The sequence below is a fragment of the Sorex fumeus genome, unplaced genomic scaffold (assembly GCF_029834395.1).
Source record: "Sorex fumeus unplaced genomic scaffold, SorFum_2.1 ptg000034l, whole genome shotgun sequence".
NCBI classification, from domain to species: Eukaryota; Metazoa; Chordata; class Mammalia; order Eulipotyphla; family Soricidae; genus Sorex; species Sorex fumeus.
In genome coordinates, this window is record NW_026606091.1 from 43,842,468 (window position 1) to 43,867,110 (window position 24,643).

General features: G+C 46.9%; 1 protein-coding gene across 1 annotated transcript in view; it reads right to left on the bottom strand.

Annotated features, from left to right (window-relative positions):
- The window catches only part of ELP1 (elongator acetyltransferase complex subunit 1), a 56,607-nt gene that overhangs the window by 30,367 nt on the left and 1,597 nt on the right, over nucleotides 1–24,643 (bottom strand). Inside the window, exons 2-13 of the mRNA XM_056117231.1 lie at nucleotides 23,690–23,891; nucleotides 22,564–22,716; nucleotides 20,632–20,713; nucleotides 19,134–19,214; nucleotides 14,963–15,048; nucleotides 13,939–14,035; nucleotides 13,523–13,613; nucleotides 11,535–11,658; nucleotides 10,718–10,811; nucleotides 8,304–8,534; nucleotides 7,087–7,257; nucleotides 3,101–3,200 (exon numbers count right to left, since the gene is read on the bottom strand). Coding sequence (XP_055973206.1) covers nucleotides 3,101–3,200; nucleotides 7,087–7,257; nucleotides 8,304–8,534; nucleotides 10,718–10,811; nucleotides 11,535–11,658; nucleotides 13,523–13,613; nucleotides 13,939–14,035; nucleotides 14,963–15,048; nucleotides 19,134–19,214; nucleotides 20,632–20,713; nucleotides 22,564–22,716; nucleotides 23,690–23,839 — 1,460 coding nt within the window. The 5' untranslated portion in view covers nucleotides 23,840–23,891. The remainder of the gene's footprint in view (nucleotides 1–3,100; nucleotides 3,201–7,086; nucleotides 7,258–8,303; nucleotides 8,535–10,717; nucleotides 10,812–11,534; nucleotides 11,659–13,522; nucleotides 13,614–13,938; nucleotides 14,036–14,962; nucleotides 15,049–19,133; nucleotides 19,215–20,631; nucleotides 20,714–22,563; nucleotides 22,717–23,689; nucleotides 23,892–24,643) is intronic.

Consider the following 24,643-nt stretch of genomic DNA (forward strand, 5'->3'; position numbering starts at 1 on the left):
CATGCAAGCACTACACCCGGCATATTCCAGAGTGCCTGCTCCCTGCCACCACTGTCCAAGAGACCCCTGCAGCTGTCTCCATCTCCCTCCCCGTCTCACCCAGCTAAACTTGGTTCTATAGACTAACCTTCCAGTTCTGTTTCCTTTGGTTATTTACTGCTCCCTTTACTGCATGTCTTTTTCTTCCCCCCTAGAGATTTTGCTTTTGAGCTATCTTTTTTGATTTAGGAAATTCTGTAATTTTTCATTCCCAAGTGTTTTGAGTTTTTTCTCCATTTCTGTTTGTGATTTCCACTTTCAAATTATCATGGCCTGGAAGAACAGTTGATATGATTTCTCCCTTCTAAATTCTAGGAAGATATATTTTGTGACCCAGCATGTGATCTCTCTGGGAATGTCCCATGTCCAGTGGAGAAGAATGGGTACTCCATTTTGGGGAATGAAGGACCTCATATATGTCTACTAGGCTCATCTCCTCCATCTCTTCCATTAAGGCCTGTTTCCTTGTCGATTTTTGTCTGTCTGAAGTATGCAGCACTGATAGGGAATGTTCAATTCTCCTACTACCATCATAAGCTGTCATTATCTTCCTTCATGTCTGCCAGCAATAGCTGTAAATATTTTGATGGTCCATTAGGACCATCCACATATAGAAGTGTGAGTTCTTCTAGAGGTATTGATCCCCTGACCATTAAGAAGCAATCACCTCTGCCCCTTCCAGCCTTTCTTGAAGTTGAAGTCTATAGATTGTCTGGTCACCCAAACAACACAAATATGGTCACCCCAGTCATAAAGGAGCTGTTTGCCTGTGAGATTGTTTTCCATCCTTTGACTGATTCTTTGACTGACAAACCTCTTAAGGATCTGAAGCGCCAAGCCTGAGCTCATGCCCAATACGAGAAAATCCAAAAATACTGTCTGCCTAGCTTAAGAATACGTCAGAACTCCTAAAAATTATGTTTCTTGTTCTTGGAGAGGCTTACACTTAAAGGGGACATTTCTGGAAACAGACCACACAAGATAACAACCTACCCCAGACCCTGGCCAAGAGCAGAAATTCTGTTCTGACCAGCATTCACAGCAGACTGCTCTGGAAACACAGGTCTCAGCAGAATGGGCTGGACCCTAAGTCCCTCCGCATACCCTGACCAATCAGCTGGAGGGATGGCTGCTCTGCCCCACCCCCTGCCTTCAGTAGCATGTCCACACCCAATCAAGGAGAGTTTTTGCTGTCTCCTGCAGGAATTCATAATGGTAGATACTTGCTACCACTTGTTGCTCAAGCAGCAAATCCTGGGGAGGGAGGAGGGATCTGAGGGTGGAGGGGCAGACATGGAGGGAGACCAGGAAGAAGCCGGGTGACTCACCAACCCTCCTCCTCGCCCAGCTCCTCCAGAGCCCAGACTCCGCTGCACTCAGCCCCAAGCAGGAGCACTCGCACCTCCGCTTCTCACTAACACTGTGCCGTCCTCCACCCCCGACACTCCCAGGCATTTGCCAAGGACCAAGAAACGCACTCTAAATGGCTTGCATGGCTCTCAACTTGCTCAAATAAAACAATACTCCAAACTGCCTTATCTAGTTGGCCTTAAATTTGTCCTTTACTAGTTTCAGGTCTCTGAAATGAAATAATTCATAGAAGTGTTTTGTGAAAAATGACTAAGCACGGCTGGAGAGAGTACAGGAGTTAAGAGAGGCGCTTGCCATTCAGATTTCCAGTACCAAAGATGGTCCCCTGAGCACTGCCAGGAGTGATCCCTGAGCACGGAGCCAGGAATAAGACCTGAACACAGCCAGATGTGGTGCAGAGTCAAAAGAAAAAAAAAAAAAAAAGAGCACGAAAGAGAAAAACTATGATGTATTCATTAAATAGGCACTGTAGCACTGTAGTACTGTCCTCCCGTTGTTTATCGATTTGCTTGAGCGGGCACCAGTAACGACTCACAACAAATTGTGAAACTTGTTGTTACTGTTTTTGGCATATCGAATACATCACGGGGAGCTTGCCAGATTTTGCCGTGTGGGTGAGATACTCTCGGTAGCTTGCTGGGCTCTCCGAGAGGGACGAAGAAATCGAACCTGGTTTGGCCACATGCAAGGCAAATGCCTTACTGGCTGTGCTATCGCTCCAGCCCGTGCCCCCCAGATATACAGGATGGATACCTATGTACACAAAATATAATGTATATATTTAAGAAAAGAATATTCACTTAACTTCATTCTCTTCAGTTCATCATTTCTATTAATTTAGGAATAAGTTAATAGCCATTGGGCTACACTAGCACGCGACAGGGACAAATGGAGACGTTACTGGCGCCCGCTCGAGCAAATTGACGACTAACGGGAAGTTAAGTGATTAAGTGAAGGAATAAGTTATCCTCACAGGCAGAATTAGTCAGTTTAAGAACATAGGGCTTACCAAATTGAATTCTCACAGAAGTAGAACTGTAATTAATAACTTGGCTTCTGTCTACCCGATACATTCAATTATACTCTGTTTTAGGTAATGCTTCGGTGGGAAGAGGCACTGCCAAGCTGGGGGCCTCCCAGTAGTGTCTCAGGACATTCTGAGAATGTGGAATGAAGCCAAGAGAGGCTGCATATGACCCGCCACGCTAGCAACCACTACAGGTTGGCTTACACGAACAAAGACAACCCGGTGATTTTAGGGAGAAATAAGTGTTGGGGCACTGAGTTTCAGGTCAGCTTATGATCCAGGCCGCTCCTGCCACTCACCGGGGTATGGAACAGGCTGATGTACAAAGGGACTCATTTTGGGGCCAGAGAGATAGCACAGCGGGTAGGGCTTTTTTTCTTGTACATGGCAACCTGGGTTCGATTCCCAGCATCCCATATGCTTCCACAAGCACTGCAAGGAGTAATTCCTGAGTGCAAAGCCAGGACTAACCCCTGTACATCGCCGGGTGTGACCCAAAAAAATTTTAAAAAGGAACTCATTTCTCTGAGCTGAAAACCCACAGCCTAGCCATACTCCTGATTTGTTCCATTGCAAGAGGCACGGATGTCAGGCGGCTGGAGTTAGGAGTAAACGTTAGCTGCTCCCTTTCCCAGAGGCCCAAGACCACTGAGAACCACTTACCTGTATCTCTTTTCCAGGTGAGGCATTCTAAAGAATACTTTCAAGCCACAGCCACCTGCGGCTCCTGGTTTCACCGTGGGGTCCACACTTGCACCATCACCTAGAAAAACAAAATGGACACGCATTCCCAGTGAGACCCGGGTCATCCCCCCCAGCGCGGGATGGGGTTGGGGGGGGGGGGGGGGTCTGGCACCTGCATTCAGTTTCAGAAAGCAAATAAATCACATGGCAATATGGCAGTCTAGGAAATGCCCACAGCGCCGCCTCTCAAGTCTTTGAAGCTGCCCGTCTGTTACTAGCAGTGGTCACCCTTGTCCCCTGTGTCTCGGGAGACCAGGTGGAGGGGCTGTCCCTTGGATCCTCTGAAGTCTTCCCTCTACACAGCGCCACTCCTTCCACTTCTGAACCCCGGGAGTAACACACAATTTCTTCAAACCCTGTCAGAACACCACACTGCCCTGCTTCGGCCCACTCAGAGTCACCTCAGGTCTCACCTGGATCTCTTTACTCTTTGCAGTTTAGGTCTTTATGGTGGGGAGGTGGGGCAGGGGGGAAGACATCCCCCAGGCAGAGCTCGGTGCAGTGATTCCTGGTCTGGTGCTGCCCAGGCCCAGCAGGGTGGTGGTGCCAACCAGGGCCACCGTCGCCGCGAGTAGAGCCTGCATTCCAGACTGAGCAGTGTGGCTAACCCAGCACCAGAGTCTGGGAGGGAGCAAAGGCCGTCCCCTGTACCGTCCCACCCCCACAGGCTCCTAACTTCTCTCGACTCTGCCTTTGGGGCCACACCCTGCGGCGCTGGAGGGTCAGTGCCAGGGTTCTGGGGAAGACTCCGGCACGTCTCATACACAGCGGGCACCTCTGGGGCTTTGTCTGTACTGTCAGGACCATCGGTACCCCAGAGGACTGCATGTCTCCCTCTCAACTTCTGCACGACGTCAATGACAGGCACATCATGTGCCTCCTCTGACCATTCTGGCCTCTAGCTTACTGACCTCAGAGCCCACCACACGTCTCTCTGCTCTTCATCTGAGGAGCGAGCATTTCATTGCAGCTGAGGACCTGGGCCCGCACCAGTACCCTGACCAGTTCCATTCAAACCACAATATTCTGACTTTGTCTCAGCCTCTAACTCTCCCCTGTCTCATTTCTTTGGAGTTCGTTAACACACGCTATTCCAGGGCTCGAGAGGCAGCTCAGGGGTTTAGACACCTGCCCCATTTGCAGCCAACCCTGGTTCAATCCCCGGCACAATATGCGGTCCCTGAGCGGTGCCAGGAGTGACCTCTGAGGACAGAGCCAAGAGTCGGCCCGAAATAAAATAAGATGCCGTTAATGGCTGGGGAAATGGCTCAAGGGATGGAGCAGATGTTTTGCAAGAGGGAATGCTGGGTTTGATAGTCCCCCAATACAACAAGGGCTGGCTTCCAGCACCATAGGGAATAGGCCCCCAACTATCACCCCAATATAGATAAGAGTTTTATCCTTTCTGGTTTTCCTTTACAATGAACACATTAGCTGTCTGGAGTTTTCAAAAAGCTATTAAAAAAAAAGTTTAAAGAGCATTGTATAGTAGCCCCCACCCTAATTAATCTGCAAAGGTATGTTCAAAGGCCCCAGCAGGTCACTATATCTGCAGATTTTAGTACTTGAACTTATTTTAGTACTTGAACAGATTTTAGTACTAGTACTTATCTCTCTCTCTCTCTCTCTCTCTCTCTCTCTCTCTCTCTCTCCATATCTTTTCCTATAATTACTATCACTGTCCGCCCGTTGTTCATCAATTTGCTGGAGCGGGCCCAGTAACGTCTCCATTGTGAGACTTTTGTTACCGTGTTTGGCATATCGACTATGTCCCGGGTAGCTTCCCAGGCTCTGCCGTGCGGGCGAGATACTCTCGGTAGCTTGCCGGGCTCTGAGAGGGGCGGAGGAATCGAACTCATGTCGGAGATGTTGGACACTTGCAAGGCAAATGCCCTACCCACTGTGCTATTGCTCCAGCCCTTCCTATAATTACCTATGATAAAATTAAATATATAAATTAAGCAGTTAAGGGATTAACAAGGAGCTTGAGAGACAGAGAAGTGGGTAGGGTGCTTGCCTAACATGGGGCAGACTCGGGTTTGATCCCTGGTTTCCCATAAGTCATACGGTTCCCCAAGCACCAAACAGAATGACTCCTGAGTACAAAGTCAGGAGTAACCCCTGAGAATCACCAAGTGTATAAAAGGTAAAGGTAAAGGCCGTCCCATTGATCATCGATTTGCTCGAGCGGGCCCAGTAATGTCTCCATTGGAGACTTTGTTGTTACTGTGTCTGGCATAACGAATACGTCACGGGGAGCTTGCCAGGCTCTGCCGTGCAGGCGAGATACTCTCGGTGGCTTGCCGGGAGCGATAGCACAGCGGTAGGGCGTTTGACTTGCACGCAGCCAGCATGGCCGATTCGAGTTCGATTCCTCCGCCCCTCTCAGAGAGCCCGGCAAGCTACCGAGAGTATCTCCCCCACGGCAGAGCCTGGCAAGCTCCCCGTGACATATTCGATATGCCAAACACCAAGTGTATATATACTGTTTTTTGAGCAACTGGTAAATGGACAAAGGAGGCAAGACAACAATCTGCCAGAAGACTGTGGCCCAAAAACAAAATATACAGTCTTCTGGCATATATAAATTTGTCTTCGTGTGTGTGTGTGTGTGTGTGTGTGTGTGTGTGTATGTGTGTGTCTCTATTTTGCAGCATTTTGTGTAGAAGGGACTAAAGCATCTACTTCATAAATTTGAAGCATACCATATTAATACACACATACACACACACACAAAGACTATAATGACATACTACTAATAAAAGTTTCATGAACATGGACTTTTTAAAATAATAAACTTAATATTTTCAGTTGAAACTGAAAACTGAACTCATAACTACAGAGGGACTGTCCTGAGAGCATTTCACTGACCACAATCAGAGAAGCTAGCAGTACGGCTGAGTGGGATTCATGTCAGCCCTGAGTCTGGTGACTTGCCAGGAAAGCTGCTTATCAGAGTAAAAAATTCCCATATGGGGAATTCCCTTCTCTCAGTATTTAGGCTTTTTTTTTTCCCCTGAGAATTTAAAACTTCCAGTCATATGTGCCAGTATAATTTGCGATGTGATCACAGAATGCACACATAAAAACAATTAAATTTCAGGCTCTTCCAGAGGGAAGGTGACCAGAAACCAAGAGTCACAGCGTGGGCGAGAATGCCTGGCCAGAGCCCCGCGCTGACCTCTTGCCCACTCTTGCTCCTCCAGGGGCTAAAGCCCATGGCAGCGCTTTGCGCCCTCCTTCGTAAAATAGGAGAATTCCTTCTCTAACACTCTCTGAGGCAGGTAAAGAGATGGAAGCTAGAAAACACTAAAAACAACTGCTCTTTGGGGCTGGAGCAATAGCACAGCGGGTAGGGCGTTTGCCTTGCACGCAGCCAACATGGCCGACACAGGTTCGATTCCCAGCACCCCATATGGTCCCCCGAGCACCGCCAGGAGTAATTCCTGAGTGCATGAGCCAGGAGTAACCCCTGAGCGTCGCCGGGTGTGACCCAAAAAGCAAAAAAAAAAAAAAAAAAAACCTGCTCCTTAAGAGTAGGGCCTGGAGCAATAGCATGGGGCATAAGGCACTTGACTTGCATGCGACCCAAACTATTCAATCCTGAGCACTGCATATGGTTCTCCTCCCAGAACCACCAGGAGTGGTTAAGTCACAAACACCACTGGCTTTGGCCCCAAAACAACAACAGGGAAAAAAAAAAGAAAAAAAAACCACCCATAGTCAGTAGGATTGGAAAAACAACCTCTTTCATCCCCAAAGTCACAAGCCAGTTAAATGGCATGATGATAATGACATCAGTTACACAGTTTCAAACCTTTTAGGAAGAGCATGGCCAAGTACAGCCAAGGCAACATCTGGTGTAGGAGGGAGCGAAGCGTCTGTTTCCTAGGCCTAACACATACCGTATCGATAAACAGAGATCTGGTTACTGGCGTCCAGGACCGCGAGGTCGTTACTCTTCTGAGGGTGCAGAGAGAACATGACTTGGTTCACGGGGTGCCGGAAGAGCACCTGGTAGGTGGACATGGGAGGTGGGACCACCATCTGCCGGAAGACCGTTACCAACACCCTGTCTGCATGGGAGGAAGAGGAAGACGGAAACCATGGAGTCAGTCCACCAGGGGAAACAGGGTGGTCGAACAGCACAGAGACACCAACAGTAGGGTTGGGAAATAAGGGGCACCTCTTATTAAATGCAAATTTTGGTGTTTTGAGGACGTGGGAAGGAGGGAGAGGGAGGGCAAGCACCATGGCTCCGCAGGGGTCGCCTCCACGTCCGAAGCGTGGCCCGTTTTTGTGCTTGAAGCATCAGGTACGAGGGACCAAGGCAAAAAGGGCCAGGAGGTCAGAGCTCTGGCTTTAGCCTGGGCCCCAAATTGAACCAGACTAAATCCTGGGAATCAATCTAAGTCTTTAAAGCACGGCCCTACCTTGCCCCATGGGCCTGTCATCAAGCAGCGCTGCTGAGCAGTTCCCCTCTGCAGGGTGGGATACTGTGAAGTCAGAATTTACGACCCCGAGAAAGAAATTTTCCATACCCTCCTTCACATTACAACCTCACATGCTCATTTTCGGTGCTGCGGAGTGCGGTGACTAAACTGCGTTCATGCGAATACATCTCACCTCGTTTTTTTCCCCACTCACTCATTATGAAACATCAACCCCGTCTCCCACTGGCCAGACGTCTGTGACTCAACAGAACGTACTGGACATGCCTGTGACTGACAAGTATCTTCTCAGAAAAGGAAACAGCACGAGCTAGGTGGTACAAGGATCAAGGTGAGCCTACCCGGGGCAAAGCCAAAGCCAAAGCCAAAGCCCACGAGTGTTGCTCTCTATCAGCATCAAAGCCTCCCATTCCCCAAAGTCCAGACACGGACACACTCGATAAGGGGCCTGGAGGCAGTGCTATCTGGCATGAGGGTGAGGAACAAGTATGATGGTTCTCAGAAGACCATATGCTCCACCAAAGGGCATCCCCATCTCATCAAAATAAATAAATAAATAAAGCTGGCCAAACAGAAATGACGTTCCCCACACTCTGAGACAAATAACACATATAGAGGTACAGGGCACAAAACCCTCTACTGCCACGTGACACACTCTCCCCACTGCTTACTTCCACTGATGACGGCGACATTGACCATGTCACTGGAGTTCTCTCCAGCGCTCCGGTCAGTGGCCCAGTGCCAGTCATAGCAGAGGTAATGCCAGCCCTGGCAGACGACATGCAGCCGGAACGGGATCACCGGGTCCCACGTCAGAGACACTATCTTGCTCTTCTCACCGGTGTCAAAGGGCAGACTCTGCTTGAGATACCAGTGGTAGTTGCCCACTGTCCAGAGCTGAACTGCAAAGTGAAAGGATGAACATCAAAACGCGGTGCCAGGAGGAGGCTTGGAGAGCTGGAGTGCAGGCTTCCCGGGCTCCAGGCCCCGAGTTCAGACCCTGGCACCCAGCACCATCCCAGGCACAACCCCATGGCTTCGAACTCTGACCCCAGCACCAAGTCCGAGCAGCACTGCACCGCAGGCCTGAACGCCTGTCAGGTCTGGCGCCATGGGGCTGAGGGGCTAAGCATCACTGCTGGGGAGACCTTCCCTCCTAACCCCCAAGCACAATTTCAGCTTCTGTCTTCAATGTAATGGTCTAATGGCAGAAGGGCAGTAGGACAAGGTTAAGTGGGGGCATTTTTTTTAAGTACGGGGCTTGGGGGACATACCTGACAGTGTTCAAGGGTAACTCCTGGGTCATTGCTAGAGGACTGTTCACTCCTGGGAGTGTTTGGGGAGCTAACCTGGCCCTTTGGCATGCCAAGGGTACAACCCAGCTGCTCACTTCTCTCTTTATGCAAAGAATACTTTAATGAGGACCTTGACACATAAAGATTCAGAAAGGAAAAAAAAAAGCATGTGCCAATTACATTAAAAGTATTAAAATAATCCATCTAAGAATACTGGGCAGCATTTCCACATTCTATTAGGCATAAAATGCTTATCACTTTCTTCCAGAGGCTTTGCATGCAATTAGGTTTAGGGCCACATGGAATTAAATATAATTTAACTGGTCAAAGGAGACTTTCAAGCAAATTTCTCTTCCAACATCATTAAGAAAATAAAACCTAATCCTTTGCGGTTGGGGAAAAGGGTACAATCTTTTGGTTATGAGAAGAATAAATTTCGGAGGGCTAATACACAGCATGGTGACTCCAGTTTAATAGGTATACTCCAGGTTGCCCTGGGAGATCTTCAACGTCCTCACCTTAATAAAAAAAGTGACATTTATTTGAGGTGAAGGATGTGGCAACTGACGTTGTCATGGGTGGAGGGACATTGGGGGAGAGGGGAAATAAAACTAAACATTTCAAAACCAACCTTTATTAAAATAGGTGACATAAAATAAAAACCGACTTCAGGAATTTTCTTCAAACGTCTCCCTGATGACTGACCACAGCAAATATTAACGCATAACCTAGTTACTTGACTATTTTCTTTTACTTACATAAAGGAGAGTAACTCTCCTATTTCCCAGTGTTCTCACCTATTACAAAACATACTAAAAACATGTACTTACAACTGTAAAAGCTCTACAGGGCCTGGGAGATGGCCCACCGGGTGGGAGTTTGTTCTTACTGTAGGAGTCATGGTTTCAAGTCCCGAAACCACATGGTCTCCTGAGGAGCCGTATGCCCCGTAAACAAAACAAGCTATAAAAAATCCTTATACCTAACCCAATTCCTCTTTCATTTCAACAGTATTCCTTTATCTTGTATTTTAATTTCCTGGAGTATTATCATCCAGGAGAAAGGATCGATGAATCGTGAGGGGCAACTTTACATGCCAACTCAGCAAGCCTCAGAGTGGGCTGTTCGCTCAGACACCAAGCAGATGTCACTGGGAAGGTACCCTGCAGAGGCATTCACACTGACCATCAGTGGACTCTCCACAGTGCACTGTGTTCACGAGTCAGGAAGGTGGGTCTCATCTCATGAGTTACAGCTCTCAACAATGAACACTTAGATTCCCCAAAGAAGGAGTTCTCACTCAAGACTCTAATACAAGGAGCCTGAGGGAGAGTACAGCGGGTAGGGTGCTGGCCTTGCATGCAGCCGACCTGAGTTCAATCCCCAGCACGCCAGATGGTCCCCTGAGCCCCACCAGGAATGATCCCTGAGCACAGAGCTAGGAGTGAAGACTGGGCACCGTCAATGTTATGGCCTCAAAAAAAAAAAAAAAAGCGAAAACACAAATAAGACTGTATTATAAAATCCTCCCTGAATTTCCATATTATTGGTCTGTCCTATTTTATTCAGACTCAAGACTTCAATATTAGCTCTTGGTGAATCTCCAGCCTATCCAGGTTCTACAGCTCTAAAGAACCCCCACTGACACAGAACTGAAATTTGTAAGAAAAAAACCAGCCACTCCTCCATCTCTGTGTGCTTCAGCTGACTCTGATTCCACTACAGAACTATGAAGAGGTGAGGGAGCGCCACATGCCAGCAAAATAATCGCCACAACAGCGCTGCTTTACCATAGGTCTTTCGAGAGGAGCTCTCTTCGCTCTGAAGATCCTCCAGCCACACTGCAAGCACAGTGGAATCCGCATTCCAGAGGAGTTCATTTACCTAGGATGAAAAAAGCATCAGTCATTATCCTCTACTTATTCAACAATTTTTATGATGGCCGAATACTCTTCTCAGACAAAACTAAGAAACTTCAGTTGATGGTTTACTGAAAACTAATAAGCCACAATGCCATTAAATCATCCTGTGGAGCATGCAATCATATAAAAAAAGAACTAAAAAATTTTAAATGCTTCACTGCCACTGTCCTCCCGCTGTTCATCAATTTGCTCAAGCGGGTGCCACTAACTTCTCCATTTGTGCTGACATGTGCTAGTGTAGCCCGATGGCATATTGGGGGCTCTTTCAGGGTCAGGGGAATGAGGATCATCACTGTTACTGTTTTCGGCATATCAAGTATGCCATGGGTAGCTTGCCAGGCTCTGCTGTACAGGCGGGATATTCTCAGTAGTTTTCCAGGCTCTCCAAGAGGGATAGAGGCTTTTTTAAATGCTTATGTTTAAATAATTTAAAAAAAAAAAAAAAAACAAGGGGCAGGGAGCTAGTAGAAGGCTTAAAGAAGCCTGCCTTGAGAACTGGTCGGTAGAACTGAGCTAACCGCGGTGGGGGCTGAGGGGCCAGTTGATGGGGGGTAGGGGTAAACGACACTGGTCGACAGCTTGGTGCTAGTACCTGGTATGAAGCCTCTGCTTAGGGTCATATCAAATACAAACCTTCTCTATGGAACCCTCTAAATTTGGCAGTGAAACCAACACAGGCACCTACCTTCACCTCATCTTTGTAGAAAGGGAGAGTAAACTGTCCATGGAGAAGTCCATTTTTCTCAAAAAACACAACATCCTGCTGGTTGGGTTTATCTTGCGTGGATGCAATCAAACTGCCAGAGGGTCTGAAAGTAAGCTCAGAGCGTCAGGATATTGAAAAGCTTGTCTACCAAGAATCATGTAACGTCATTCACAGTCCCGGCAGAATGGCTGAGAAGCACCCGTGCCTGTCCCGTGCCCTGGCTAGGCCATGGGTGATTTCCAGTACCTTCCCTGCCCCTGCTATAAATAAAAGAGTTTTTTTCCCCCATCTCAGTAGCAACCATTAGAAGCAAGCCCGTTCTCTCTCCAGGCTCAGAGGAAAATGAAATGCAACGGCAAACCGTATCTCCAGCAAAAACCAAAACCCTCCATCCACTCAAGAATGCCAGGAGTCCCCCATGAGCCTCCCAGCAAGCAGTAACTAGTGCAGGACTGTCTGCCCCGAGCAGGTCTTCTGTACACAAAGACAGATGTAGACAACACTGGAGTCACATCTTTTTCTGGAGTGTGTGTGGGGGGGCGGGGCAACCCCTCGTGATGCTCAGGGCTTACTACTTGTTCTTGCTCTCAGGGATCATTCCTGGCAGTGCTCAGGAGACCACAGCGGGTGCTGGGGGATGAAACCCAGGGAAGCTACATGCAAGGCAAGTGCTCTGCCTGCTGTACAATCAACGAATCAGTCATCCCAAGTCTAATGTCCTATAAAACCACAAACTTTCTCCTTCAGACACATCGTTTTAGGAAACATTTCATCCTCAGAGAGGTGTGTCTGAAGGCCTCCAAATACAACGGACACGCCACAATCACCTCATTTCCTCATGTACATGAGTTTTCATTCAGGTACATTTCTTTCTTTGCTCTGTCAGCCAACAGCCATAAACTGCTCAGAAACAAGCCATCAAAAGCCTGGAGAGAGAACGGGCTTGCTTCTAATGGTTGCTACTGAGATGGGGGAATAAAAAAACTCTTTTATTTATAGCAGGGGCAGGGAAGGTACTGGAAATCACCGATGGCCTAGCCAGGGCACGGGACAGGCACGGGTGCTTCTCAGCCATTCTGCCGGGACTGTGAATGACGTTACATGATTCTTGGTAGGCAAAGGGCTGCCCACCCTGACCTCCAGTCAGGACGGCTGCAGGTCACGGGCAGCAAGTGGCTCCAGAGAGGCCCTGAGTCAAATGTTGACTCGTCCCAAATTTAGGCTGTAAGGTTCCTAGCAAGAAGATTCCCCCCGGGGGTGGGTGACTGTATCGTGGAAAGGATTCTTCTGCTTTTCACCAAAGTCCCCTTGCTCCAAAGACCCCTCCAGACATTCCTCTAAGCACCAATTTCCCTTCCACACGATGGCTTCAGACAGGTTCCGCCTAGGACACATAACACTAACACAGGTGGGCCTTAGAATGGTAAGAACTGAGAAGGGTCAGAGAAGTCGGATGAAGGGTAAGGTGTTTGTCTTGCACATGGCTCTCCTGGGTTTGATCCCTGGCACCAAACATGATGCCTGAAGTCCTGCCAGGAGCGACCCCTGAGCACAGAGCCAGGAGTAAGGCCTGAACACAGCTCTGTGTGCCACCAACAGTGCCTTTACCCCACCCCTCTTCCCCCCACCAAAGAAAAAGAACTGAGAAGGAGGCTGGGGGTATAACTCAAAAGCTGGTAGACAGGCTGTGTATGCAGGAAGACCAGGTTCAGTCCCCAGCACATGGTCCTGGAACACTGCTAGGTGTGACTCCAACACACACACACACACACACACACACACACACACACACACCCCTTACACCTGAGAAGCAGCTCAGAATGTGATCTTCAAATTTAATTCAAATTCAGAGCACTAAAAGGAAAATGATGTAAGTTACACCAAATGAGGAAAAAGGAAACGTTTCTTCGGTATTAAACTTCCACAAGCCGCAGTTGCCCCATCCCGAGGGCTTCTTTCCCACTCACTTCCATGCCAGAGCCGGTCCGAGTCCTGCCACAGGCTCACTGGTTGACTGCAGAGCAAACTCTCGGTTCCACACTCTCACCTTCCGGGCCCCTGGGGAACAGAAACAGACACTCTTAGAGCATTCTAACCAAATGCTGTCAAGCCAAAACTCTCAAACATTAAACCAATAAATGGGACAAGAAAAGGAGTCCCATGGACATATGGTCATAATTTTAGTCTTATTACAAATGACAGTCATCCTGCAGGACATAGGGCCAGATGACCTCGCAGAGCTCTTCTCATTCTTAGCTCCAGATTCATTAGCAACTAACACTAAAGGTCTTTATTTCATTTATGAAATTAGAAAAAAAAAAAAAGAAAACCTTCCTGAATTAGCAAGATCAATTCCGTATGTAACAGCAACTGATTTCCTTACCTGTCTCTGGGCAAACAACACTCACTGCAAAGAACTGGCCATCACCACGCCAAGTCACCCGGGGTCTGTGGTCATCCCAGGGCAAAGCAGACTCGTGCTGAAGGCAGAAGAAACACAAGTGGCACCGGGAGTTGGAAAGGGTCCATATCGAATGCACTGTGGCCTAGGACATTTCTACCTTTGCTTGAAGGTTTCTTTGACCCGGAAACAGTCAATTGAAAGCATTTTAAACAAAGTAATTCCTTGGGCTTCAAAGAAAGAGGGACAGGTGGTGGTGGACTGACCCCAGAGCTGTGCATGTCACCACAGACTCTCTCCCCCATTCTTTTTTTTTTTTTTCATTAGTGAAACACCATGAGGTACAATTACAGACTTACAAATTTTGTGCTTGGCTTTCAGTTATACAGTGATCAAGTACCCATCCCTCCACCAGTGCCCATTTCCCACCACCACGGGTCCCAATGTCCCTCCCATCCCTCATCCCCCCCATCCCACCCTGCCTCTGTGGCAGGGCAGTCCCTTTTGTTCTCTCTCTCCTTTTGGGTGTTGTAGTTTGCAAAAGAGGCATTTAGTGGCAATCATGTTTGGTCCTTAGTCTACTTTCAGCATGCTTCTCCCATCCTTGGAGGATCCTCCCAACACCCTTTATTTGGTGCTCCTTTCTCTATCTGAGTTCCCTTTTCTCCTAGCACGTGTGGCTGGCCTCCCAAGTCATGGAGCAAAATTCCTGGTACTAATCTCGGCCACTCTTGGGTGTGAGTCTCCTATTGTGTTACTTTATGTTCCCCAGATGAATGCAATCTTTCTGTGTCGATCCCGCTCTTTCTGACTCATTTCACGTAACATGATACTTTCCATATAGTACCACTTATATGTAAATTTCATGACTTCATTTTTTCTAACAGCTACATAGTACTCCACTGTGTGAATGTACCAGTTTCTTTAACCAGTCATCCGTTCTTGGGCACTCGGGTTTTCTCCACATTCTGTCTGCCCAGTTCTTTCACCGATGGCCCAGGCTTACCGTGTGCATCTGAAAGGCTGCTTGCCTCCCTTCTGATCCGTGGAACTGGGTCTCCTTCTTGCCCCATCCAAGAGTGACAAACTTGCCTAGAGAACAGTTGGTTGAGAAGACACAAGACAACCAGTAAGTTAATAGAAGCAAGCTCGTGTGAGTCTTCAGGAAGCTCATCAGATTCTCTGAGACAGCTTCATCAATTGATCAGTAGTCAACACTCATAAAATCCTGTCCTCTCTATTATATGCAGCTGGGCTTATAAAGTAACTAAAAGGCCTTTACCTTGGAAAACACTTTATTGCCATCTTATATACGCTAAATATATACTTATATACCCTTGGTGATAGTAAACAATGCATCCCACTTCACAAAAAAATGGCATACGAAGAGTTTAAACGTGTCCACGAATAACAATGCCTAAGACTCAGCTGAAAAAAAAAAACACTGGAAATAAAATCCTGATTGTAAACCTTCAACTGAACATATATAACCTCACTGCTAGCACCAGGGGCTACACAACACCAATTTCAACACCTCACATACACGGGAGTGTGAAGGGCCCCTCCTGGTAGAAGCCAAAATCAGAACATGGGGCAGCAGCCTTCTAGACTAGGGTTCTCTCTAAATCATATTGCTTCTCTTATACAAGTCAAGAGGAGCAGAAACAAGACAGGCTTTCAGTTCCTGGAGGAAGAAAGGGCATGGTAAGAATTGCAGAGGGGCTTGAGAACTACTGCAGCCAACGGGGCACTTGCCTTGAGTAGTCAGGAGTAAGCACTGAGCACTGCTAGATGGGGCCCAAGAAAACAAGAAAACAAAACAAAACAGAGATTTCCTGCGGAGCTATCCCTGAAACCAGCGGCCAGATGCAGGCCCCAGTATTTGACTCTGATGAAGCGGAGTTGATTTCTATGGTCAGTATGTCCATTTCTATGCTTCACGGGCACATCCAAGCAGCCTTTGCTGCTGCACACAAAAAGCAATGTCCATCCTGCTGGTCACTCCTGGGCGTGTATCAAAATGTCCCCAGACACCAGCTGGAGAGAGAGCACAGTGGGCACAGTGCAGGCCTTGATCATGCCAGCCTGGATTTGAGCCCCAGTACTACATAGGGTCCCCTGAGTGATTCGGAGAAGTGTTCCTGGGCATTGCCCAGTGTGGCCAGAATAACAAGAATAAACTCAAATAAATGAATGAAAGTTCCCATAGAGAGGCAGAGGAGCAAGGAGTGAGAGGGCTCCAGTGGCTCAGACAGGAAGCAGTGGGGTCAGCAAACTCCAGTTGGCATCTGCTCCCTTATGGGGACCAACCCTTATGGGGACCCTAATCCTCACCTGCTCTCATGCTCTCACAGCAGAGATGAGGAGCTGAGCAGAACCGTGTGGCTTGCAAAGCCGAAATACTGTCTAGCCCCTTAGAACAAGTCTGTCAACCCCAGGCTAAAGGGAAATTATTTTCTGCTCCACAGAGTGGGAATTGAAATGGACTTCTTTGTTTATTCTCCGGGGTTCTTAGGAAGGTCGGGGGCTTTCCCTGGAAGAGGTGCTGGTTACCACCCCCATTTCCACATGCCTCCCCTCCCCCACCCACGTGACTCCTCAAAGCTGGTGGCCCCAGAGTTCCTCCCTGGGTCCTAGACTCCTCCAGAGACCCACCATTCACAAGACAGTAAAGCCTGTAAAGCAAAGGCTGCCTTTGTGCCAGTGACTCCCGCTCCGTATCCACAGCTCTGGTTCTCTGCTGCCTGCTACCATCTGATCCACACTGCCCAAAGCTGCAAAGGGAAACCCTCACCTACCAATTCCACACCAGCACTCACTACCCCGCCTTCCTGTCCAGGCTGGGAGCTCCCGGCTAGAGTCCCACTAAGCTGGTTCTTCCTCACCTAAATTTACCCAAAGCCTCACTCTCCCACTTCGAAACTGAAACATCTCCAACTCATGACTATCAGCAGAGGAATCAGACACACACGGGTTAAGTAATGGATCTCAGACAATTAGGAAAACACACTCCCATTCTCACCAAGAATTCACTTTTTAAAGAACGAATCCTCCCGGGAGAGCCCCACTCCCACATTCCTTCTCCCTCCCTGGAGCCCTGTAGCAGCCTCCAACCTGGCCACCCGCCCCGCACACGCCCGCCTTCCATCCAAGCTGGTCAAGCTCCAAGTTTAATCAAAATCCATCCCACTCACTTCATGCCACACTCATGGCCTGCCCCCCGCCACCCCCCACCCCGAGTACTGAAATACTCTGCTGCCTAAAGACACCATGCCTTGTGAAAAACGTCTATGAAATCTTCCCTGGCAACGAACTACTGTATTCACTTGGACCGCCCCCCCCACCTTCCATTAACCCACCAGCACTCAGTCAAGGCTCAAGTCAGTCTCCACTACTCAGTGCTCCCTCTCCATTCGCCTCTTCCCATCTCTTTGATACCCAACACCTGTGCATCCAGGAATCCAGCATGGAATTCCGGGTCTCCCTGAGGGAAGCGCCAAAGTATCCATTACACAAGAAACACTCTGGCATCCATAGTATGTGCTCAAATTAGTCCGGAATCAATTATGTTCAATAAATAACAGAGTGCTCTTTTTTTTAGCTTTTTGGGAGGCTGGATCGATAGCACAGCGGTAGGGCGTTTGCCTTATGCGTAGCCAGCCTGACCGAGCGGGGTTCAATTCCTCCGCCCTTCTGGAGAGCCCGGCAAGCTACCCAGAGTATCTCGCCCACAGGGAAAAGCCTGACAAGCTACCCGTGACGTATTTGATATGCTAAACACAGTAACAACAAATCTCAAAATGGAGACGTTACTGGGCCTGCTTGAGCAAATCAATGAACAACAGGAGGGCAGTGCAGTGCTAAAGCTTTTTGGATCACACCCAGCAATGCACAAGGGTTACTCCTGGTTCATGCATTCAAGAATTACTCCTGGCGGTGCTCAGGGGATCATATGGCATGCTGGGAATCAAACCCGGGTCAGCAGTGTGGAAGGCAAATGCCCAACCCTCTGAGCTATCGCTTCAGCCCCCAGAGTACTTTTATAACTGACTTCTCAGAGTTGGTACAAGGCGTGAAATAAGACTTTGATAAGGGTTAAAACCACCTTTTCCCCCTATCGCACTCCTCATTCAGGCCTGCCAGCTGGTGCCCTGACCTTGGGCAGAGCCCATGGGAGACACAGCATCTCCTCTCTTCATTTCCTCTGATACTTGTCCCCCCCACTCACTGCCCAAAACACCACAGCAAGATCTCAGCAAGTAAACAATCTGACGGCTCCCATGAAAATATAGTTTGGGATGCAATTAGCAGAAACAAAGATAACCCTTCTTTTCTACTTCTACTTCTCATTTTCTCCCCTGAATTATTCCCTAGAAATTTTCTTCTTCTCTTTTTTTTGGTTAGTAGAGTCCCTTTCATTGACTCCCCAGTCCAAGACTTCCCAAGTTTGGGAGCAGAAGCTAGATTTACCCAGTGACCTAGATAAATAGCAGAGAAACCTACTCCACAGATTACTAACAAAGCCAACTCTCTGACACAAAGAGGCATCAGAGGTCTGACTTCTAACATGTGGGATAAGCCAAAAAAACTGGGCTAATGATAAGAATCAACCCTATAATCCTATAATCCAACTTCCAATGCATGATAAAGCAGGTACAGCGCAGTTACACAACAGAATACTATGTGGCTGTAAGAAAGGATGAAATCAAGCAATTTGCCCACTATGTTGATGGAAATGGAGGACATCATGCCGAGTGAAGTCAGGAGAGGGACAGACTCAGAATAATCTCTCTCATGAGGGATATAAAGATGCACAGTTTAGGAGCAACAGACGACGAAAGGAAATGGAGAGCTGGTCCAACAGAGTCAGCCCGGGAGTGGGGGTGAGGGGTGGATGGGAGGGATCCTAAGAACTGGTGGTGGGATATGAGCACTCTGGTGGCGGGTGTGTTGTTGGAACACTGTAAGCCGGAAACTATCATTAACAGTATTGCAAATCATACCACCTCAACCAAACCAAAGAGAAAAAGACGACTGGCTATTGGATGTTTAATACACCAAGGTTTAAAAAGTCTCATGGTTCTTCAGTTTATATGGTTTTGAGAATATCGCAAGAAAATGATCAAACCTGAGAAGAAATTCAAGCGACAAACTTTTTCAATCAAAGTTCTACTCACTTTCACCAAAATCCTCCTGGTGGATTTGTTGTTCCATGATGGGTTCAAAGTCTTTCGTCATCATAATCAGGGTCTGTTGACCTTGAAGGAACACAAACGACAATGATTTTGTTTTCATGTAACGAATCTGAGATTCCCTAAATATCTACAGCACTGAAAGCTACAGAGCTGAAGAGAAACCATTCATGGTCAGGACAATGCAGGCAACACACTCAAAACATCTTGACTCGTTTAAAAATAATACAACAGTGGGACCAGAAGAGTCCAGCGAGTAAGGTGCTTGCCTTGCACTTGGCCAGCTGGGGTTTGAACCCCCGAATTCCGCCAGGACTGAGTCCCGAGCACAGAGCTAGCACATTTAAGAGTGCTACTGGGTGTGGACCCCAAAACCAAATAAAGTAACAATTTTGATACGTCATCATTATTCCCAACTATTTAGTAATGCAAAACTAGCCTAAAAATCCATATGGCCTGGATGACAGAGATGATATAGGAAGTAAGGTGCTTGGCATCGTAGACATCGTAGACCCCCGTTCAATGCCCAGAACCACATGTGGTCGCCTGAGCACCACCAGGAGTTATCCCTAAGCACAGAGCCAGGAGTAAGTCCTAAGCACCACTGGGTGTATCCTCAGTGTATATGTCGCTGTAAGAATACTATGTAACTGTAAAAAGGATGAAATAAAAAAAAACATAGCCCTTCTCCACTAACTTCAACACTTTAGTCACCAAAGTATCTCTTCAAATATATGCTTTACTGGGGTGCAAATTTTAAAAAAATATATATATTCATCTGGAATTAAGAGAAAGTGGGAAAGCAGTGTTTGAAGGCAGGTAAGAGCTCTTAAAAGAGCTGTAAGAAGCAGGGCAGGAGAGAGTACAGTAGAGAGGGCACTTGCCTGGCACACGGCTGACCCAGGTTCAAGCCCCTGCACCACATACAATCCCTGAACACCACCATGGATAGCCCCAAAACAAGCTCTAAGAAGCATTTTTAGTATGTGTTTTACATAGTGACTCTTTTTTTTCTTTTTGGGTCACATCCGGCAATGCACAGGGGTTACTCCTGGCTCGTGCACTCAGGAATTACTCCTGGTGGTGGTCGGGGACCCATATGGGATGCTGGGAATCGAACCCGGGTCGGCCACATGCAAGGCCAATGCCCTACCCACTGTGCTATCACTCCAGCCCTACATAGTAACTCTTTCACTGAAGTCAGGAGGAAAAAATCTTGCTGGCTGGAGGTACGGATCAATGAAAGTGGGAGGCTCTAAGCTCAGTCACACTTGACTCTTCCCTCTCCCAAATGAAGGAACATAAAGACTTTTAAAATAATATATTAAAATGTAAAACAAGCTAAGATATACACACAGATTCCTTATAACAATGGTCTGATAGCACAAAGACACTCATGGAACTGCATCATCCGGTCAGTTAAGCCCACCAGATATCAAGAATCGAGTTTTAGAAAAGCCGCCAGTTCCAGTGACAAGCTCACCTGTAACGAGGAGCACCAGCTCCTGGTCAGGACTCCAGCTCATGACACAGATACCACTGGCGACGCTTCCGACACATTCCAGCTGAGACAGAGACAGGAGATGAGATTTGAGAAAACAGCAGTGGCTAGCTGTTTACTAGAGACTTCATCAGAAATATCAACCGCAAAGCAAATAATCATCTGATGACAGGGCAGCTCAGCATGACACAGAGCATGGGGCTAGACATGTCTGGAAGCTTCATCCCTTCCCCAAGGTATCTCATGGAGAAGATGAAATCATTTTTTTTTTTTAATCACTAAATAATCTTGGTGAGAACTCTCTGTGCACAGTAAGGAACAGGAATTCTGTCTTGCAGGCCCTGAGAGAGGTCACAGCACGATGGACAGCAACTAACTGGAGGAGCCTGCAATCTGCAAAATTTTTCAGAACACTTTTCACTTTTCAAGTAAACACATGAATACATGAATTTTACACATGAGAAATAGTAACAGAGTTAAGGTAAAGGTAAAGGTAAAGGCCCTCCCGATGATCGTCGATTTGCTCGAGCGGGCCCAGTAACGTCTCCATTGGAGACTTTGTTGTTACTGTGTCTGGCATATCGAATACTCTCGGTAGCTTGCCGGGCTCTCCGAGAGGGGCGGAGGAATCGAACTCGGGTCGGCCATGTTGGCCGCTTGTAAGGCGAACGCCCTACCGCTGTGCTATTTTTTTTTGCTTTTTGAGTCACACCTGGCGATGCCTAAGGGTTACTCCTGGCTCACGCACTCAGGAATTACTCCTGGTGGTGCTGGGGGAACATATGGGATGCTGGGAATCAAACCCAGGTCAGCCACATGCAAGGCAAACGCCCTACCTGCTGTGCTATCACTCCAGTGCCTAACAGTTATACTTTATATTTGATAGTTTTGCTATTTCTGTCCATGAACTGAGAATAAGGTTTCATTTATTTATTTATTTGTTTGTTTGTTTGTTCTGGGGGTCACACGCAATGATGGTCCTGGCTCTGCACTCTGGAATAACCACTGGCAGTGCTTAGAGGACCAAATGGGATGCCAGGGGTCAAACTTGGGTTGGGCACGTGCAAGGCAAGCGCTTTACCTATTAATTACCTATTATTTATTAATCTTTCTACTACCTCTCCAGTCCCAAGATGTAAGGCTTATTATGACACTAAACAGAAGAGGTGAAAATGAAGGTGCCACATTCAGAGCACCAGGGGCCAAATCCCCTCTGACAACTGCACTACTCTGACCTACTAACGCATGCCTCAATTTCTCCTTCTGAAGAATGAGAAACAACAATCTTCCTCATAAGGGTGCAGTAAAGAATAAATTTAAAATAATTTTGTTTGTTTGGGGGGCACACTGGCAATACTCAGGGGTTACTCCTGGCTCTGCACTCAAGAATCACCCTTGGCAGACTCTGGAGACCACATGGGATGCTGGAGATTGAACCTGGGTCAGGTGCATGCAAGGTAAGTGCCTTACCCGCTGTACTTTGGCTCCAACAAAGAAAAAATAAAATTATGCACAAAAAGTCCTTGGAGAAGTATTTGGCACATTATAAGATTTAGCTGATATTAGGAGTTGTTACTATTATACTAGCAATGTAACTCTTGTGACAAAAATCAACATTAACAATACCATAATCAGGGCTCAGTACAGAGGGTAGGGTGCTTGCCTTGCAAACGACCAAGCCAGGTTCAATCCTTGGCACACCATAGGGTCCCCAGAGCCTGCCAGGAGTGACCTATAAGTGCAGAGCCAGGGGTTAGCCCTGAACACTGCCAGATGTGGCCCAAAGAAAAATAAAAAACAAGACAAAATATGTAACTGTAAGATGCTTAAACATGATGGTTCCTGAGTCCTTAAACCTCTGCACAAGGGACCTGTTTGAGCCAGGATTCTGCCTCCCTGGCGGCTCTGGCCTACCTGGTGTGTGCTGAGATTGCAGAGAATGACGTCTCCCGAGGCCATGGCCACACACACAGACTCCTGATCCAGCAAGTCCTGAACACCAACGATGCGGCCACTTCCGTCCTCGGGGAGAAAACCTTCTGCCACTAGAGAAATTTCATTTTTCACCTTACACCAAAGCAAAACAGAAACAAATCAAATCAATCTACTTTCAAGGTCATTTCCAGAAATCGAGTACTTTTTAATGTTTCTCTAATTATATTAAAGCTTTCAAAAAGATTTTTCCTATGTTAAAATTCAAACTTTCGATAATTATCATTATTATTCTCTTTAATAATATTTAAGATATTTCTGCTAAGAAAAACCAAAAAGAAGTCTTTTAAAAATGTTCAGTAACACCTGACGTTAAAAAAATGCAGTTTTCTAAGATTTCTATAGAAAAAGGGGAAAATGTAATTATCTACACTACATTATTAAGGAAATATAGGTAAGGGAAGATACCAGAATTAATCCTAACAGTGTGCTGTGGTCAGGATCCAGTGAGGATCTAACTAATAGAGTTAGCATGGGTTGTAGAGTGAAATGCAATTTCTAAAAATTCTACAGGCAATTTTCATCTGTGCGATCAGTTGAAAATCACTATTATGGGTAATATTTACATATAAAGGGGGAAAAGTAAAGTAGCTACAAAAACTTAAGCTTTTATCAACTTTAATTCAGAATAGAAGCCAGGTAAAAAGGACTCATGCTTGATATTAATATAAAGGAATGTACGTTGAAAGGAATATTAATTCAGTAAGATTTAAAGTAAATGTTGTCTGGCTCTTTAAGTCCATGCTCTCCCTTCAACATGCATCTCATTTTTTGGTCTCTATTGCCTGCCTTTTCCACTCGGGAGATTCTCATGTTCTCTCGTAAACATGTACTTCTTTCTCTCCCCTCACATATTTCTAAGTGAGCTTCAATAAAAATTACCTTACTTCACACACAGACACACAGACAGACAGACACAGACACACAGACACACAAACACACACAAACACACACACATACACAGAGTAAATATCGTGAGGGAAGGTAATCTGAAAGCAGGCACGTCAAGGGTCATGCCAAGCACAGGTATTTTCCACTAATAACTTACTTCTCTCGTGCCAGGGTCAACTTCTATCAGTCCAAGCTCTGAGCCAATGAGCACTGTTCCCTGTTCAGTTCGAAGAGTGAAGCACTGAGGCTTCCCTGGAGCCTGAATATCCCGAAACTCCAGGGTACGCAGTAACTTGAGGTTTCTCATGATGTTGATTCCCAAAGAAAAGCAGAAATATCCCCTGCTGAAGCATAAAGCCCTAAAAGAGAAAGGAACAGTTTGACAAGGACAAATCACACACAGAAGCAAAATGAGTTAAAGGGCCAGGAAGGAACAGAGTAACAGGGAAGGAACCAACATCGGTCTCATCAAAACCCCACGGGGAGGGGACAACTGCCACCCAACATATCAACCTATAAATGGAGGAAAGTCGAGTCCCAACAAGATTTTTTCTTTCTTATTCCTCAGTTACGTTGAAAAGAACAAAGCAAGTAAGGAAACATTTCATATTTCAGATTATCTTTGTATAATCCTGATTGACTCATAAAATCATTAAGGGAAAATGTTTACCCCAGTGATACACACAAACCCAGAGTTGAAGAAGAGCTAGGATAAAATGGCACTAATGAGGCTGGAAAGATAGTACAGAAAGGCAAGGGGTTGACCTTGCATGTAGGTGACCTACGTTAATTCCTGGCACCCCTAATGCTCTCTCAAGACTGGCCAGGAGTGTTCCCTCATCACAGAGACAGGAGTAAGTCCTGAGGACCACTCGGTGTGAACCAAAACCAAAAGCAAACAAAAAGAAACATTAATATCTCCGACTACATTTATTTATAAACCGGCTGTATATTAAGGTAAAAAGGTAAAGGCCCTCCCGTTGATCGTCGATTTGCTCGAGCGGGCCCAGTAACGTCTCCATTGGAGTCTTTGTTGTTACTGTGTCTGGCATATCGAATACTCTCGGCAGCTTGCCGGGCTCTCCGAGAGGGGCGGAGGAATCGAACTCGG